The sequence below is a fragment of the Camelus ferus genome, chromosome 33, assembly GCF_009834535.1.
Source record: "Camelus ferus isolate YT-003-E chromosome 33, BCGSAC_Cfer_1.0, whole genome shotgun sequence".
Taxonomy (NCBI): domain Eukaryota; kingdom Metazoa; phylum Chordata; class Mammalia; order Artiodactyla; family Camelidae; genus Camelus; species Camelus ferus.
The window spans coordinates 4183647-4201593 of record NC_045728.1 but is presented as its reverse complement, the minus strand read 5'-3'; the positions used below and the strand labels follow the sequence as shown (position 1 = coordinate 4201593).

General features: G+C 38.5%; 1 protein-coding gene across 1 annotated transcript in view; it reads right to left on the bottom strand.

Moving 5' to 3' along the window:
* Window positions 1-17947, bottom strand: part of ARHGAP32 (Rho GTPase activating protein 32) — a 118936-nt gene that overhangs the window by 24090 nt on the left and 76899 nt on the right. Inside the window, 1 exon segment of the mRNA XM_032472537.1 lies at window positions 2778-2927. Coding sequence (XP_032328428.1) covers window positions 2778-2927 — 150 coding nt within the window.

Genomic DNA, 17947 nt, shown 5'->3' with positions numbered 1-17947 from the left:
ACTAAACCTGGTATTTTTCAGAAAGAAATTATATATTGGCACCTGTCCTCTCTATCATACTTACTAAGGATGGAAACACATCCAAAACTTCTAAGCACAGCTAAACCTTGTTGAATTGATGTTGAAAGCTAACAACCAACTGGAAAACACTCCCTCATAATAATGATCACATTCAAGGAAGGCTGAACAAAAAAGACACAAAAAGAAGAAAGAAACTAGGATAACAAAAAACATTTTGACTCTATAATTAAGGCTGCCCATATGAATGACAAATGAGTCTGATCGATCCACAAAAAATGTGTTATCTACTCTTTCCATACAGGAAGAGCTCAGAAACACCGCAGGTTCAGTTCCAGACCACCCCAGCAGAGCGGACACCATCACAGAGCACGTCACACCGGTTTCCGGCTTCCCAGTGTATATAAAAGTCACGTTCACACTGTACTGTCGTCTGCTGGGCGTGCAATAGCGTTATGTGTAAAAAACAATGTACATACATTCAATTAAAACACATTTCATTGCCAAAAAAAGCTAATCATCATCTGAGTCTTCAGCAAGCTGTAATCTTTTTGCTGGGGGTGAGTTTGAAACATCGTGAGAATTACCAAAATGTGACATGGAGACATGAAGTGAGCAAACACTGCTGGAAAAACAGCGCCGACAGACTTACTCCACACTCCACACCTGGCTGCCATACAACCTTCAATGCACAAAAAACGCGGTCCCTGCGGAGCCCAATAAAGTGAAGCACAGTAAAACGAACATGCCCGCATGGCACCTCTGAAATGTCAAATCTGAAATTTAAAACTATAGTCAAGTTTACAAGTTTAATAGCTTCATAAATTATTCAGCAATTTCCCTAAAAGCCGAGCATTCCAATTTCTGCTCTCATACATAACGCCATAAGGAGCATTTTTGTCTCCACTGGAACACAGCCTTAGGATAAGCTCTGAGGGGAGAACTGAAGGAAACACTGTAAAGACTGTTGCCCTGAAGTCCCAGGATGATTTTCAAAAAGGCAGTAATTCCCAGACTACCTGAAACCATCCATTTTTACCTGCTGGTAAAAAATCACTGTTGTTTTTTAATGTCACTGGATGTCGTAATTTAGAAAAATAGCTTTGCTATATTAATAATTTCCACCTATATAAAACGGCATCTCAAAATTGCTTAAAGATACATTTCCACAATTGCAAATAAGCACAGACATTTTTCTGTATTTTGTTTACTATCTACCTCCTTGTCAAAATTCTATGTTTGCAACTTTTCTCCATTCTTCTCCTCAGGCGCTTCATTTTCTCACAAATCTGAGTATTTTTATATACCATATTAGGAGCATTTCATCATACCCAAGAAAAGATTGCTTTCCCAGTGTGTGTTAGGTAACTTTTCTTTACATTTGTTATTTTCATTATACGGAAATTGTATATTTGAGACCATCACTTCCTTCTTAATGTATTTTTTTAATCTGAAAAAGCTATTATTCCTTTTTGATCTCAAAACAAAATCATTTCACATTAGTATTCCTATCAGTTTAAAACAGTTAACTCTTTTATACATTTGGAATTTTCAGTGTCATAAAGCAAGAATTAAGTTTTTCAAAATTGCCATTTCATTACCTCTGTGTGTACTCATAATTAACCCCTCCTCATGACCTGGCTTTAAAACCATGCTTTATCAAAGTGGATCTGTATCCAGAGTAATGACTACTTCTGAACATTCCAAGCTATTTCATTCATCAGCCACATCTCATTCTCTACACTAACACATTACAGTTTTACATATTATTTTAAAACCAGTAAGGCTAGATGTTTCCTATCCCGTCACTGATTTCCCCCCCATAAGGCTCTCTGATAGTCTCCTTGGCTTATTTTCCACGTGCATTTTGACTGGTTGCAAAAATAATCCTCAGGGCTTTTGTTGGTCTATTTGTTTTTCGTTCTGTTCGTAACAGCATTAACCTAATATTAGTTTGGGAATAACATCTGTTTAAAATAATATTGTCTTTTCCCTCAAGAAACATGACCTAGTTTGCATTAAATTCGTATTATAAGTATATTGGTATTCTTTAGGCAGTGAGTGAGGCCTTAATTTGAACTTGATCTATTGGCAGTCATACTAGCTCTCACTCTTTGTAAAAAGTGTAATGGGTGTTTCATATCAAGATTCAGAGTTTCACAAATCACCTATTTGTGGTTTTTATCAACATGATAGGTAGACACCTCCTTGATATTCTAGCATCTCTAAAGGAGATGGTAAAGTGCTTTTAAAAAAAATCAAAGAAAAACTCCATTTTTCCTTTCTTCCTATCCATTCATTCAACCACTGGATTCTCGAGTAAGAATTTAATTTATAGAGAAAGGAATTTAAATTTTTAGATACTAAAATTGGGAGACTGGTCTTGGTAATATACATACAGTCTCAAACTCTGACCTTTTTTCCAAGAAACAAATATTTTAGGATAAAATGAGAGAGGGAAAACTGGCGGAGGAAGCTACTGGACAGATGTAAAAATAATGCGAACCAGCAGAGCTACTGTGCCTCCGTGTGAATGCCTTCCTCTTCCTGAGCAGCCCACGAGCATCTCTGATACACAGACCCTTCCTGATTATCAGCTGTCCCCAGAACTCAGGTGCATGCCTGAGAAAGTCCAAGACATGCTGCTGAACATAAACGTGACAGCCACTGCTCGCCTAAGCTCCTTCGAAACTGATTATAGAAAATAAATGAGGAGACGTCAGAAACTGAAATTAAGGGATTATAAATTTTATTTTTACCTTCAAAACCAGAATTCAGAAGGTGCTCTCCCAGGTCACAACCAAACACCCTTTCTTTCAAGATCCCACGCTGCTTCAACTTCTGTTTTGTTGGACGAGACTTCATGAATGTGCGTAAGAAAGTAATGAGCTTGCCGTGCTTTTTAGATACTAAAGAACGATAAAGAAGAGAAAATACCTTAGTTGTAGCAGGAGGTCACATTTTTTACTTAGTGAGAGCAGAAATGCAGATCTCAACAGGCTGACTCAAAAAGAACCTATTAGCACTACACTTCGTATTCTACAGGAAATTTCCAGCAGAAGTTGAAGAAACGGCTGCTTTATAAATAACAACATGGTTTTGCATGTTCTTCTCACCGGCCTGTTACCTCACCTGATGGGACTACGGGCAAACTGAAGTCTGTAACTGCAGACTTTTACATCAAGCTTGGTAAACCAGCCACCTTCCCACTGCCACCTAAGCGCGCTCCAGGACTGGGACTGGGACCTGAGTTTTACTCTAATACATTCCCTTGGAGAGCTTCATAATAAGCAAGACTTAAAATGGTGTAAATTTTAAAACTGCATTTCTAGTTAGTTTCTAAAATACGTTATTTAGTGGTTAGGAATTTTCACAGCATTTATAATCTGGAAAGTAAAATTGAAAAAAGAACCAACTCCCTCGTTCTCATTTTATAAGGAGGACGAGCCCATTAATCAACACACTTGCCAAACTAACAGCTATAGAAACACAAAACACAAAGCATAAAAAAGCATTAGGTCTTCTATTAACACCCATCAAGGCAAGAGACAAGGAGATTAATACATGGTAAGGCATTTCCACTGACTGATATGTTATAAAGGCAACAGCGAAAGATCTGAAAGCAAACAAATCCTTAGAAAAAGACTTTTGCCGAGAAGTGCAGCTTACAGGGAGAATTACTCTGGGAGTCAACAGACAACAAATGACTATAAGCTCAGAGATCAGCTGCAGGATAGAGGACTAAGCCACGTGGCCTCAATCCCCCTGCTCAGTTTGCAGATGATTATGGGGGTCTTACTGAACCCCACTACAGTTTCCCAAGTCGTAAACCCCTTGAGCTGACGAGCCTTCTGGGGAATTCTGTGTACCAGAGCAACCTGCGGCCCAGACACACCACTGGATGGGTTACTCCAACCAGATTAAATACTTACCATCCATTTCTTTTCATTTTATGGGAAACGCTATTTATAGACTTCAGCGTGTTTTCTCTGAGCTGTATGAAGGTGATCAATTGTAACCGCTTTGCTCATAACTGAGAGGTTTCCTGGGACTTGAGACCTTCAGTGCTAAAACCAGGAAAGTCCTGAACCGACTGGCACAAGGCAGTCATCCCAGACTGTACACAGATTAAAGGGGAATTATATTTTTTCTGTACCAATTACTTACAATTCACTCAGAGTCATCAGTATAATTTTGATGCTATCTCTGACATGCTCTGACACTCTGGGTAAATTATAACCTTGCTCGTATATGACATCCTCGCTGTAAAATTAAATGTGCTCTCTCATCTGCTAGTGAGACATTTACAGCACACTGGGGTAGCTTCAGAAGTACGTCACACTTAATCATGCTAGTGTGTAAAAGTGATCGAACTTGTATGAGTTTTACTCTCCCCTAGTTGCCGGCAGATCGTGTGTTAATGAATCTTTGTTGTTTAAGGGTGGCCATCAAACCATTTCCATTCATTTTTGAACATTTTCTAACAAACTTTAAAATAATTTTAATGAGATTTAGAAGCAAAAACAAATGAGTTTGCTTCATAACAATTTAACATTATAGCATTATATATTTGGAAGAACTTTAATTTCTACACTATTCAACATTTCTACCTAGAAACAGGGCAAGTCATTTTTCTAAAGCTTTTGTATCTCACAGTGTAGTTTTCTAATTTTCTTTATGAAAAGACATATTTCACACATTTCTTGTTAGGGATATTGCTAGGTATGGGGGGGGCTGCTTTTGTAGAATACCACTTTTTTTTCAATTATATGGCCTTAACTGCTAATTACTGATATGCTAGAAAATGTATTCTTTATGTATGGCTCAAATCTGATCATTTTCTAAACTCTCAACAATTAGGAGGATTCTACTTTTGGATTTCATGGATATATAATTGTGTCAAAGCATATATGGTAACTGCATCCTTTTTCTGACAGGAATAATTTCTGGTTTCTTTTTCAGATTTTAAACTGGCCAGAACCTCCAAGGTATATGTTAAAAAGCAGGCATTCATCTTTTGATGCTGAATTTGATGGAAATGTCTGTTGAATCTGGCAACTGCATACGATGTATATAAGAAAGCATTCTTTTAGTCTCAAATTTCCAGGAACTTTTCAAAAGAATGGGAATTGAATTTTAACTACTGTTCACTCAGCAACAAACAGGTAAGTGCCTTCCATATCTTAGGGGCCGTTCTAAGTCCTGAGGCGACAGTGGGGACAAGTGAGACCAGTTCCCTGCTGTCACGGAGCTTACTGAAGGGAGGACGACAGTGCACAGTTAAATCACAACACTGATGGAGGCAGCACTAACTTCACTCTGTATACACGTTTGTATGTATTAACCACTCATTTCTCAGAAAATCCTATAAGGAGAATAGTATTATTACCCCTATTTGTAGATGAAGAAACTCAGGCACAGAGTGCTAAGTAACAAGTCTAAGCTCACGTAACCAGGATCAAAAATCAGGCGGTCTGGCTCAAAACCCAAGCTCTTGGACACTCTATATGATACAGCCTAAATTAAGACAGCAAGGCAATTTCAGATCGCTCTCAACTGCCAGTCAGGAAACAACAGAGCCACGGAACAGTGATGAGAAAAAGAAACCTCCTTGATGAGGTGGTCAGGGAAGGTCTGAGGAAGCCACACAAGAGCCGGGAGACGCTAGCGCAGCGAGCAGGGGGACGGTGTGGACGAGGGGGCTGGAGAGGCAGGCAAAGGCCAGCACGAGAGGCCACAGTACAGAGTTTGGGTTTTATGCAATAAAAATACACTGAAGAGTTTACACATTTTAGAAGGGTTCTTTAAAAATAACCCAATAATGTATTAGAAACCTAAACGTGCATTAATAGGGAACTGATTAAATCAAGTATGATACGTCTGCACAGAGGAGTCCTGTCTGGCCTTCCGTGGTTTAAGGAGGCTCTCTACCTAATGATACAAAGTGTGCTCAGGATATACCAAGTCAGAAAGCAAGGTAGAGAAAAGTACACTCAGCATAAGAAAGGACGGGGAGTAAATACAACACACACATACGTTCACACAGACACATCAGTGTGTGTACAGGAGAGCTCATCTCGGCAAAAAGAAACACGGGAAGGATAAAGCAGATAATTAATATAAATGGGTAAAAATGGGTGGGAATAGGAAGTAAGATTGCTCTGAATATATCTTTTTATAGAGTTTGACTTCTGAATTATGTTAATGTTCTGTCTATGTGTTCAAATATAAGTTGATTTAGAACATTAAAAAAAGCAAATCCTAAAATTAAAAATAACCTAAGAAACGTATCTAATAATACATCAAATAGGTAACATTGTCAACAGAGAGAAAATACTTTAAATGACTTAAAAACAGTAAACTGAGAGTAAACTGCATTTACTGGGATATATTCCAGGGACAAAACAACTGCCCAAGCACCAAGCTGTACGTAGCTTCATTCAGCTGTTTCACTACTGGTAACAATATCAGCAGTGTAATTCTGAAACAATTTTATACATATTGTTGGACAAAACAAATAAATATATTGCTTTTAGGAACCAAGACTTTTAGTGTGAGAGAAAGGAGATACAATGATAAAATCAAAGCATTTAAGAAAAAAAAAAACCCTCTAATGTTAACTGTGAGTTGGAAATACGAACATGAACTCAAATTTAAAATACACACACATTTTCCCCTAAGTGCTGGCCACTGAAAAGGCTTAGAAACAGTGGCATTCCAGTTGCAATGAACACCTTTGGTCTCAGATCTGGGTTTTTAAATATCATTGCCTAATAAAATGAACCAGTGGTCCTTGGAGAAATGCCTGTTTGCGAGTTAACCGCAGGGGAAGCAGGAGGTGAGACTGGAGTGTCTGCTGTGACAGGAAGCAGGGGAGACACCCACACCCGTGAGGAGCTGGGCCACAGGGACCAAGCTGAGTGGACACCCTGTGGCCAGCTTCGGGACATCACCAAGAATGACTATGAAGAAAGGACGGAAAGGAGTGACGACTGTCAGCACGGATGGAGAGAGAACATTTTAGAAACCGCATGACAGTTTCCCACCTTGAACTGGGCTCCCTGCTAGCAGAGGAAGGGGTAAGCTTCTTTCTTTCACACAATTAGCAGTATCATACCTGGAGTTACTGATTGCAATTAACTACATATTAACCAGGAAATACGCTCACAGTTCAGTGGTAACTGCATGGAAACAGCTTTATAATCACTATCCTCCAACCAAACTCTCACACACAATAAAATCACAGCGGTCAGAGGGCAGCCTGTTCAGAACCGGACTTTCCAGGTCACCTGCTGGTGCTGACGCCGTCTTCGGTGGGCTAAGTCTGGCTCAGGAAGGAGGAAACACGGCTATCTCTTCCTGTTAGGGTAAAGACCATTCATATGGATTTTCCCTAAATAATGACCTAAGACTCACTTAAGTCAGAGCTGCAGTATGACACAAAATGAAGACCAGAGGAGAGTGTCCTCAGAACCCTGCGCCCCGCCATGGCACACCTGGCACTGAGGGTTCTGGGAAATCGTGTGGCTACACATGCAACCTGGCTACTCCGTGTGGCCACGCTGCTTCTCCTACCTTCCCAAAAAACGCTACTAAGTAAATTAGGAATCTTAAATCCGTACTTGTAATGCGAATAGGGGGTGGCAACTGTGGTCTCTTCCTACCAATATATACCCCATATGGTCTTAAATAATTTCTAAGTCTTCAAAGGAAGAGTAAGCTATGTTCTGCACAGCTTTAGTGTTGCTACTGTTGCTACTGTACTCGGCATTCTAATCCACTGAGGAAGAGAGAGTTGTGGTGAAAAGCTCTGGCTCCCACAATGAAATAATCAATTATCTATCAAGACAGATGAATTTCAATGTACTGGATTTTAAACTAATAAAAATACTCAATTCAGTTATAGTCAAATTTGAGGATCTAACAACACTTCCAAATATAAATGTGTTCCTTCATTTTATATGTTCTTCCCATTTCTTAGACAATAATATGGCTAAAAGAAGCTTCTTTTGGACACCACACTGTCCGCACCAATTACCTTATAACAAAACTAGTAAACTGCTTATTAGCAAACTACCTTCTGAGGACCAGAAGTATGCGACACTGTCAATTACATCAGGAGACTTCTGAAGAAGGCAGAGTGACGGATCGGTTTTAGTCATTTGTGTGCCTATCAACCCATTTCAGCGGAGGAACCTTGGAATGCAGTGGGAAGTGTGTTAGGGTTAAAGTCCACCAAATATGCTGGAGTAGAGAAATGAAAATGATAACAATGACATTTTCACAGATAAAACACACAAAAATAAAACACAAAACAGTACTTAGACAAAAGCAAATCACACCACTGTGTACTCGAATTCCCTGTGCTTGAAGTTAAAATGCAACCTGTGCCTCAATGCTCCTTTCTTCCGTATCATTCAGACATTTCACATCTGCAACCTTCTTTCAAACTTGAGACAAACCCAACCAGACCAGTCTCTCCAGAAGTTGAAAGCTTTAGCAGTATGGCACATAATTTAGTATCTCCAAGGTAAATCTTTATGATACCAATAACCAGTCTACAGGGGCACACTGAACTCTGACACACAGAGCTGGGGCACTAGGTGTCAGTGTTCCCAATTCCACAAGTACAGTATTTCTCCAGCAAAACCAAAGAACTGTTACTTTCTCACAACACTTCACTTAAACCAGAGTTCTCTAAACTGGGTCTCAGAAATCTTGACTGATGTGGGAGAATTCTGGGCTTGGGTTAATTTCTCAGGAAATTAAACTAATCAAAGGAAGATGGTTTGTGCCAGATAATGGCCTCGGCATTATTTATTTGATTATACACACCAAGTGCTAAGATCTGTAATAAAGTCAGAAAGTCAAGCAGACAAAACGAGAGGGTAGAGGTGGGATGTACAGTACCCGAAGAGACTGTCTTGATTAGGTCTAACGTATAATAACGTATGAATGTAACGTTTAGCATGTCCAGTAGATTTTCACAATTGCACACAATGTCCTCTCTTTTTGCATAAAGTTTTCAAACACAGATTAGATGACCATTTGATGGGAATTCAACAGACCGGAATAGAAACACAGGGAGCTGGATTCCAGGGTATTTAAGGGTTTTATAACCTCTCAAATTCTGCCTCTGTTGCATATTTTGAAATATTTTGTTAATAAATATGAGAAGATTCACATTTTAGTACAAAATTTCATAAATTTGCTTTCCTTTAAGGCATAACAATATATATACATTCATACCAATAGATATGGAGAAAGGCTTTTTCTCTAAGCAATGTCAAATTGATTTTTCCTTTACTTTGTTATTATTTTAGACTAATTTTCTACAAAATTCTGCTCTTCAAGATCAGTCAAGATGGCAGAACAGAAAGGCCCTGCACTCACCTCCTCTCACAGGCACACCGAAACTACAACTATTCGCTGAGCAGCCATCGATGAAAAAGACCAGAACCTACCAGGAAATATATTCCACAACTAAAGATATAAAGAAGAAACCACAACAAGACAGGCAGGAGGGGTGGAGTCACGATCTAGTCAAGTCCTGGGTCGGTGACCCACAAATGGGAGGATAATTACAATCGCAAAGGTTCTACCAAAGAAACGAGGGGAAAAGGAATCCAAATTGGAAAGGAAGAAGTAAAACTGTCACTGTTTGCAGTGATGCTGCAAATGACACCATACACAGGAAAACCATCAAGACGCCACCAAAAGACTGCCAGAGCGCGTCCGTGAATTCAGTGAAGTCGCAGGATGCAAAAGTAATACACAGACACCTGTTTCATTTCTATACAACAATGAATTGTCAAAAAGAAAAAGAAAGGAAACAATCCCACTTACAATCACATCAAACAGAACAAAATACCTTGGAATAAACCTACATAAAGAGGTAAAAGACCTGTACTTGGAAAACTGTAAGACACCAATGAAAGAAACTGAAGAAACTGAAGATGGAAAGATACACCGTGCTCTTGGATTGGAAGAATTCATACTGTTTAAATGGCCAGTACCTTCATTTTAACTACATTACAGTATTCTTCTGCAGGCACCCACTACAACCTGAACTCCCGCACCGTGAGCTGCCATTAGAAGAGCTTCCGAGTGTTGGTCAGCACAGTCAAGGCTGCACTGAGCAACGGGGCAGTGAGAACCTCCCCGGCACTCATGCGGGGACCAGCGCAGCGGGGCTCTACATCACGTTACGTTCCAACCACATGTCACCCTTGCCCACGTATTCTCCAAAGCGACCTACCAACATTATACTCCCGTAGGCTGCATTTCTGGATTCCCACTCTTCATTTCTTTGTCCTGTTTAGCTCTGTCTTCACTTTTGTCAATCTGATTTAGCCTGAAATGTCACTCTGCTTCCAAACGCATTTCTGTGCTTGCTAATCAGGTTAGACATTGTTTCACGCTGACTGGCCATTCAGTTTTCCTCTTCAGTGAAGTAACTGTTCACACCCTTTGCCTATTTTACTATTTGGCTGTCTTTTTCTCATCAAGGGGCAAGAATCCTTTATATAATCTGGAATTGAATCCCTTGTCGGTTACACACGTTACAAACATGTTCTCCCAGGCTTTGGCTTATCTTTTATTGTATGATTTTCTCAGCATGTCTTTATGTATGGTTTCCATGCTCTAAGACATCTCTCCTTATCTAAACATGCTGTCCTATTTCTTCTAAGCCTTTCTTTCCCTAAAGCTTTTCCACTTTTTTTAGGCTTTTAGTTGACTCTGAACTTTTTCGTGTGTTTAAGATGGGGCAGAGATATAATCACACTACTTTTCTCTTTATGCACAACCACCTATTTCATCACCTTTTGCTGGATAATTCTTTCTCCACTGATTCGCAAGGTTAATTCTTACATGAAAACTGTGTGTAGTGTGTGAGGGGTCTGCTTCTGTGTTCTCTCAGTTCTACCAGTCTACTCTTCATCAATACCTCACCTTTCTTAATCTCTAGCATTGTACAGGTCTTAGCAACAGGGACCTACTGTATAGCACAGGGAACTATATTCAATTTCTTATAATGAGAGGTAATGGAAAAGAATCTGAAAAAAATATATATGTATGTATATGTATAACTGAATCGCTTTGCTGGACACCTGAAACTAACATTGTAAATCGACTATACTTCAATAAAGCGTAGAATTTAAAAACAGTTTTAAATGCTAGATTAAAAAAACTTAAGCCTTAAGCGAAGGCAAGATCTCATCTTAGAAACTGTAATAAACATAGGAATTCTATAAACACTAGAAGTGCATTTCAGTAAACAAACACAAACATAAAAGAATTCCACAGGTACAAGTATAGACAGAATTCTAAAAACAGAAGAACAGTAACGGGCTGCTGATGCTTTAAACAGCAGCAAAGAAACATGACCCAGATTCACATTTACAGTCTTAATGAAACAGCTGAATTGAACTGTGTTACCTAGTATTTTCAAATTTATTAAAAGGGATATTGGCAAGAGATGCCAAAACTAATCTTTTTAAAAATATATATCTGTCTCCTTTATTTGGGTAAATTTAAAACTAATAGAATTTTGTTCCTCCAGAAAGACAGAGAACTTGAAATTTTATAAAGTTACAAAGCAACAAAAATTAACTTATTTTCAGCATGCATTGTCATAGGTCCTGAAAGGATCTATAGGCAACTGAGAAACGTAGCTTTTGAACCAGTTTAGTCAGCATTTGTGCTGGAGAAAATATTCTTATTCAGTTTATAGCTTTGAGTATATCAATTAAATTAGGTTGAAACTAAATCAACAAAGCTTTTACTTGATAATAAATGGACTTGGAGTTAAGTTGATTCACAGGAGTAATTACTTGACAAACTTATAAATAAAAATTCCTTTATGAGCAAGATTCTAATATTTGACTCAAATATTAGTTAAACTAAAAACTCTTTTTCTAGAAACTGGAATAGACCCCCTTGTAACTTTTCTTTTTTATAACATAAAAGAGCTTTAAATAAATAAAGTAAAAGGATGAATATGATATAAAGAAAGCTCTGACAGCCAGTAACTAAAAATATACATGAATAATTTTCAGTGTTTCTTTAGTCTTACAAAAGACACCCTCCAAATCAGAGTTAAAGATTTTCTTGAAAACCAAACTCAGAGGAGTTTTTACATGACGGAGTAAGGACACGTCCAAGAAATTGTCACCGACTCTATTTCTATCTCCATCAATCTTCTGGTCTGTCCTGTTAGATCTGCCTCCTCTCTGGCTCCACCCACTGGCCTGCTCCCAGTACTACAAAGGCAGTAAGAAGAAAAAAATAAATCGAATCATAAACCAGATATCCAATGAAATTACAGTAATATCATAACAGTAATTATAGTACAGCTAACATTTATTGAGTGCTTACTATGCTCCAGTGCTTTACAAGCGTTAATTTAAATTCAGTTTGCGTTAGCCTCACACTCTAAGCGATTTAAACTCAAAATATAAACCAATATAGAAACAGAACTGTCTCCTTGGGGGGAGGGTACAGCTCAGAGGTAGAGCATGTGCTTATTGTGCACAAGTCCGGGTTGAATCCCAGGTACCTCCATTAAAAATAAATAAATAAATCTAATTGCCTCCTTCCCCCCAAAAAAAGAATTGTTTCCTTAAAAGTGTATGTCAGAAGAAGAGGTAGACTAAATAAAATCTAAACTCCCATTACATTCAGTGTAGTGACTTTTAAATATAATAAGGTTATCAGAAATAATGATACTTTATACATTTTCCTTATGTATCTAGCTCTAATTATCAACTATCAAATATCAAATCCTCATATTTCAATTCATTTTCTTTCGTTTATTTGGTGCTATCCTGTAATATAATTTTTGTGTAAAATGTTAGCAATCCTATTTGAAGATTTAGAAATCCACACTGAACCAATGGCCTACTAACTGGAAGCTTGTATGTCTTTCCAATAATAAAACAGATAGCTCGACATAGGTCGTCCATTCACCACGCCTACTACCAGCCAGGACATGAGCAAGTGAAAGTGCACGGGACCAGGGACCTGGAGGTGTGGTTTAGGTCCTGACTGAGCAACAACGTGCTCTAAGAGCTTAGACAACGTAATTAACCAATTTAGATCTCAGTTTAAACAATACGACCAATGAGAAGTCTGAGCAGGCAATTTATGAATTGTAGATTTCAGTGAAAATACCTGAGGCATCATGAAGCACCCTGAGAAAGTACAAAGTTAGCACAGGAAGCTCCAGAGTCCGTGGAAGAGGTCTTTGCTTTAGGGAACTTTATCAAGACAAAAAGGACATCACTTAAATTTTCACTGGACAGCTGTATCAAATAAAACAGATGCAGCTTTCTGAATTATCTTGGAAAAGGCTGGTATAAAAATTTAAGAAAGAAAGATCATTGTTAAATGCTACTATTTCATGCATAGTATATTAGGTTTAGCACTTTTAAGGTTAAACTGATTTAAATTAAATCACTTTCTTTTTCTCTATGAAAACGTAGAATAGTAGTAAGGAGTCCTTATGTAATTAATTTACGCAACATGCTTACAACTGTTTTCAGAACTCGATGCATAAGTGCACTGTCTTTAATTGTTAAAGGCATTCACAGTTGTTGACCACGCCAGATGACACTGTTGTTTGTTTCTTTGATTTATTTGCTAGCAAGTCCTTGTTGAACACTACAATGACCATTTATAATACAGTTTTTATTAGAAAATCCCACATACTTTATAAAGATTAATCTCTGAACTAGGTCTCAGGAATTCACTATAGTAAGAGGAAAAAAAGGTAAATATTACCTATACGTTCTTAATTTATGAAAACTTATATTCTATCCGGTTGATACACAGAATGCAAAATCCTCATTGTGTCTCTAGGAACTACTGAGTTTACTTCTAATTTTTAAAGCAGGAATAAAGCAGTTTCAGCCTTGGGTTTCACTGCACCCCCTCCCATCCCAAAGTAGATGCCCAAGAAAATCTGTAGACAAATTTGAGTATTAATTCTTAATATACTGTTGCAATTATGATGGAATAAGAACTGTAGAGCATTACTTTCGATCAGTATGTCATAAACAGTTTTGGAAGGAAGGGAACAAACACAGCTCTCTAACTGTTGCGTGTGACAGCTGCTAGGCGCACATCTGGGACCAGACCAGGGATGAGGTTCCGGAATGTGGATGACTGTGACAGTTTTGACTTCTGTACATGCCAACCTCAAAGGAAATCAGGTATTTGAGAAATGTCATGTACATGCAATACTGAATTTAAAATAGCACTGGCAGTAATGGCTCTTGTCTGAAAAAACTGGAAAGCTACTAACAGTTACATAAGTCAAACAGGCTTGCACTTCACAGGAGAGAAGAGGAGGCATTTCGAAAGGCACTACTGACTGGAATGCAAATGGATGACACTAATAGATCTAGGGAATAAATCTGTAGTGAAGTTTAGATAACAGCTTTTCAGACACAGACAAGATGAGAGCAATTCAGAGCAGAAAACAGGCAACAAACTGCTCCTTCCAAATGCCCAGCACAGCTCTTGTGTGAAATGGCACGCCTGTGGGCAACGGAAAGGTTCAGAGTACTTGAATAAAATGAATAAAATGTGTCTCTTTCTCGGGGTTAGCAATGAACACAAAGGAACCTTGGCCGCTGTTCCTAGAGGACTTGAACATGATAAAGCACTGAGTTAAGAGCTTTAAAGTCATGGTTCCCTTGGGAAAACAGGCATCAGGTTCAGATAAGACACTCTTACTATTTACATTATACATGTACTTTTCCAGGAGCTGCAAATTTCAGTAATAACAAAGAAGGCTCGAATTTAGCTTATGTGAGTTTACGGAGATATAAGTAAGTTTTACGTTTTTCTTGCTAAAACTGACACTGACTTATATGTAAAGATTTAAATTACAAATTAAAACAATAAATGTGATTGGCTTTGTTCAACTCAGTACAAAAACAAAGTAAAAAAAATTTTTTAACCTGGTGACTGTACCCCCTCAGTTATTATATAAAAGACTCTGACTAATTTCAGTTCTAAATACAGGACAAAAAGATTTGCATTCTAGCAGAGGAGAGTAGGAGGAAACGAGGTGGATATAAATTTCTGACATTAAAGGATTCTAGCACTAGAATGAGTTATAATATATACAGCACAGAAACATCTCTGCTAAGGGTTTTGAATAATCAGGGCCCTTATTTTCCCAGGATGAACTAGTACTATTTCATATGAAGCTTAAAGACTAGCATTATTTTAAGAGAACATTTATTTATGCATCTCTCTTATAAAAATTAAATCATAACAACTACAAAGTCTTAAGAATTCAGTAATATCAAAGGTAAGAGGACTACATGAAGTTCTAGAAATCTGAACATTTAGAACCCTAATCTTAAAAGTGTGAAAACTGTTTTCTTGAAATTATTTTTCTTTTTTTTAATTAGATTAAAATGCAAGCATACTTACTTTGATGTCATATAGTCCTCTGCACTTGATTAAGCTATGAAGTTTGGTGTGGAACACAGGGGTGGGTTTTGTTTGTTTTTGTGGGTGGTTTTGTTCCCCGCCCCGTTTTCTTTTTTTTCAGGAGCTGGAGGAGAATGGTTCTGTATTTGGAGAACACGGAACTGATAATGAGAACTCCTTATTTAAAGGCAGCAGTCTCAGAAGCTTGCCCTAAAAAGACCTGACCCTTAGCATGGGGAATGAGGACATGGACTTTGGAGTCAGACAGACCTGAGGGTTTGAATCCACTCTCTAATCACTTTCCAATCTGCAAAGTCTTGAGCAAATGGCTATTTAAGTCTCAGTTCCCTCAAACACATAATGAGAATGATCCTACCACTCAAGGCTCATGTGGAACAGCGTACGCCAACCACCTAACCCAGCAAGTGTCAGTGAACAGGAGTTATTTCACCCTGTAACCTCTTTACTTCTGGTCTGAACGCTTTTAGAATCCTCCAACCAGACCCCGAGCCAGCTCTCCAACCAGGTTTAATCATTTCTGGTTGTACCTCCTTAATCCAGGGCTGAGGTCACGGGGAAGGGTGCACACAAACATGGGATCACTTTCCAGTCCTTCCTCCTGTAGCCGTCTTACACATAAACCTAACCTGAAAAACTTTAGATTTCTGCTTTCTCCTACTGAATATCACATAGCACTACATAATATGTTACAAAGGAGAAGTTATGGTCTCAAACTATCATCATATGAGCAACGGTGCTTTCTGAAAAGTTGACAATGAAAGAGAGCTCTAAATTCTGAAGTTACCCATTTACGGTTTTGACGATTAAAATATCACTATCATCTAAATAGTAGTAGGAAAGAACACCGTTTAACTGTGATCTGTGATTCGGAGAAAACGGTGGTCTCCCTATTACCTTGATGAGAAGCACTTATAATCAGGGTCTGAAGAAGCCCCATATAAACATGGAGGACCTCCCTAATGGTAAGGAAATCTCTGTAAGAGGGAAAAAAGACTCAATACAAATATTTCACGGACAGAGGTGATTAGCCTTACTAATGCCAATGAGTAAAATAAAAATACCAAAACCTGAAGAAGGAAGGGCAGAAGGGTTATTTCCTTGTGCTAATCTGAGCAGCCTTTCTCACACAGCCCACCAACGTCTTCACAGTACATCAGTGATGCCTGCTTTCTATGAGTCAATAATTGAAATGTTATTATATTAAACCAGCAGGAAAAAAAATTTTAATATGATCTATACTTGTTGCTTATGAAACAAAGGAACATTCTTTTAATCATGAAAACTCTTTACATTAACCTAAGGCCTAGAAAACATTAAGAGGTAAGCTGATTTAAAACAGAAAAATGAGTATCTCCTGAAACTAACTAGGAAAGTAAGAGAAACATTGCCCAGTACCTACAGAGCACAGTCTACTTCAAAAAATGATCATCTCTCTACACACATGACAAAATTAAAGATCAATTATTGAGCCCTTGGATAATTAAGTAACTGCTCACCTAAAAGCAGCCAAGGAAACATGAGCCCAAATATAATATAAAAACAGCCTCAGTGAAATATTCTGAGAACTGCTGGAGTCAAACATCTGAATAATTCACTGAGATGTCCTTACCTCTTGCTGTGGACACAGGTTTCAGGATGAACAGTTAAAATTATTCCAAATGACTGTACTCAGCAGTCGGTCCGACAGGATACCCCAGCTCTGCATTCTGTGCAAACGCGGGCAGACCGGATCACAGTCACACTGGCTCAGACCTCGGCCAGCCTGGGACAGCTCCCCGTCGGCCCTGCTCAGCGCCCCCGGCTCCAGCTCTGCCCTCGGCCCCTCTCGGCAGTTCTCGCGGCCCCGTGTCTGGTCCGTAATCAAGCCCCGCCGGCCTGTGTGTGCGGGAGAGCTCCTGCCTCCAGGAGCTTAATCTTCTCTCAGCACGTACTGCTCTGAACACAGCAGAGACGCCCCAGCCCAAACCACACTTGCAGAACAGGCTTCACCAGTGTCGCTCCACCCACCAACTGCATGCAGGTGCCTACGTTCTGCTCTGAAAACACCATTATGAAACTGATATTGAATTAACTGTTTAATCTTAAAAAGTCACTTACTATTACGTTGTTTATATTTGCTATGTAGATGGGAGACAATATACTCAAAAATATGATGGTATTTAGGCCCAAATAAAATAAGAAAGGTAACTGATCAAGCAGGAAGTATTGCCAGTAAATGGCTGAATCATTAAACTGGCAGCAACAGGCTAGGAAAACATACCTTTGAATATCTTTACTGATACTGAGCTCTGACTGCCATTCCACCTACAGAGTCAAAAAAAGGTATCAATTTATACTGCCTCTGTGGGAAAAATTCTGAGACTGGAATGTCTAATCTTTTAATATGCAAATAAAAAGTCCTAAAACCTGAAAAAAAAAGTACTTTTCAAAATTAAAAATCCAGGATTAAACTGTCTTGACT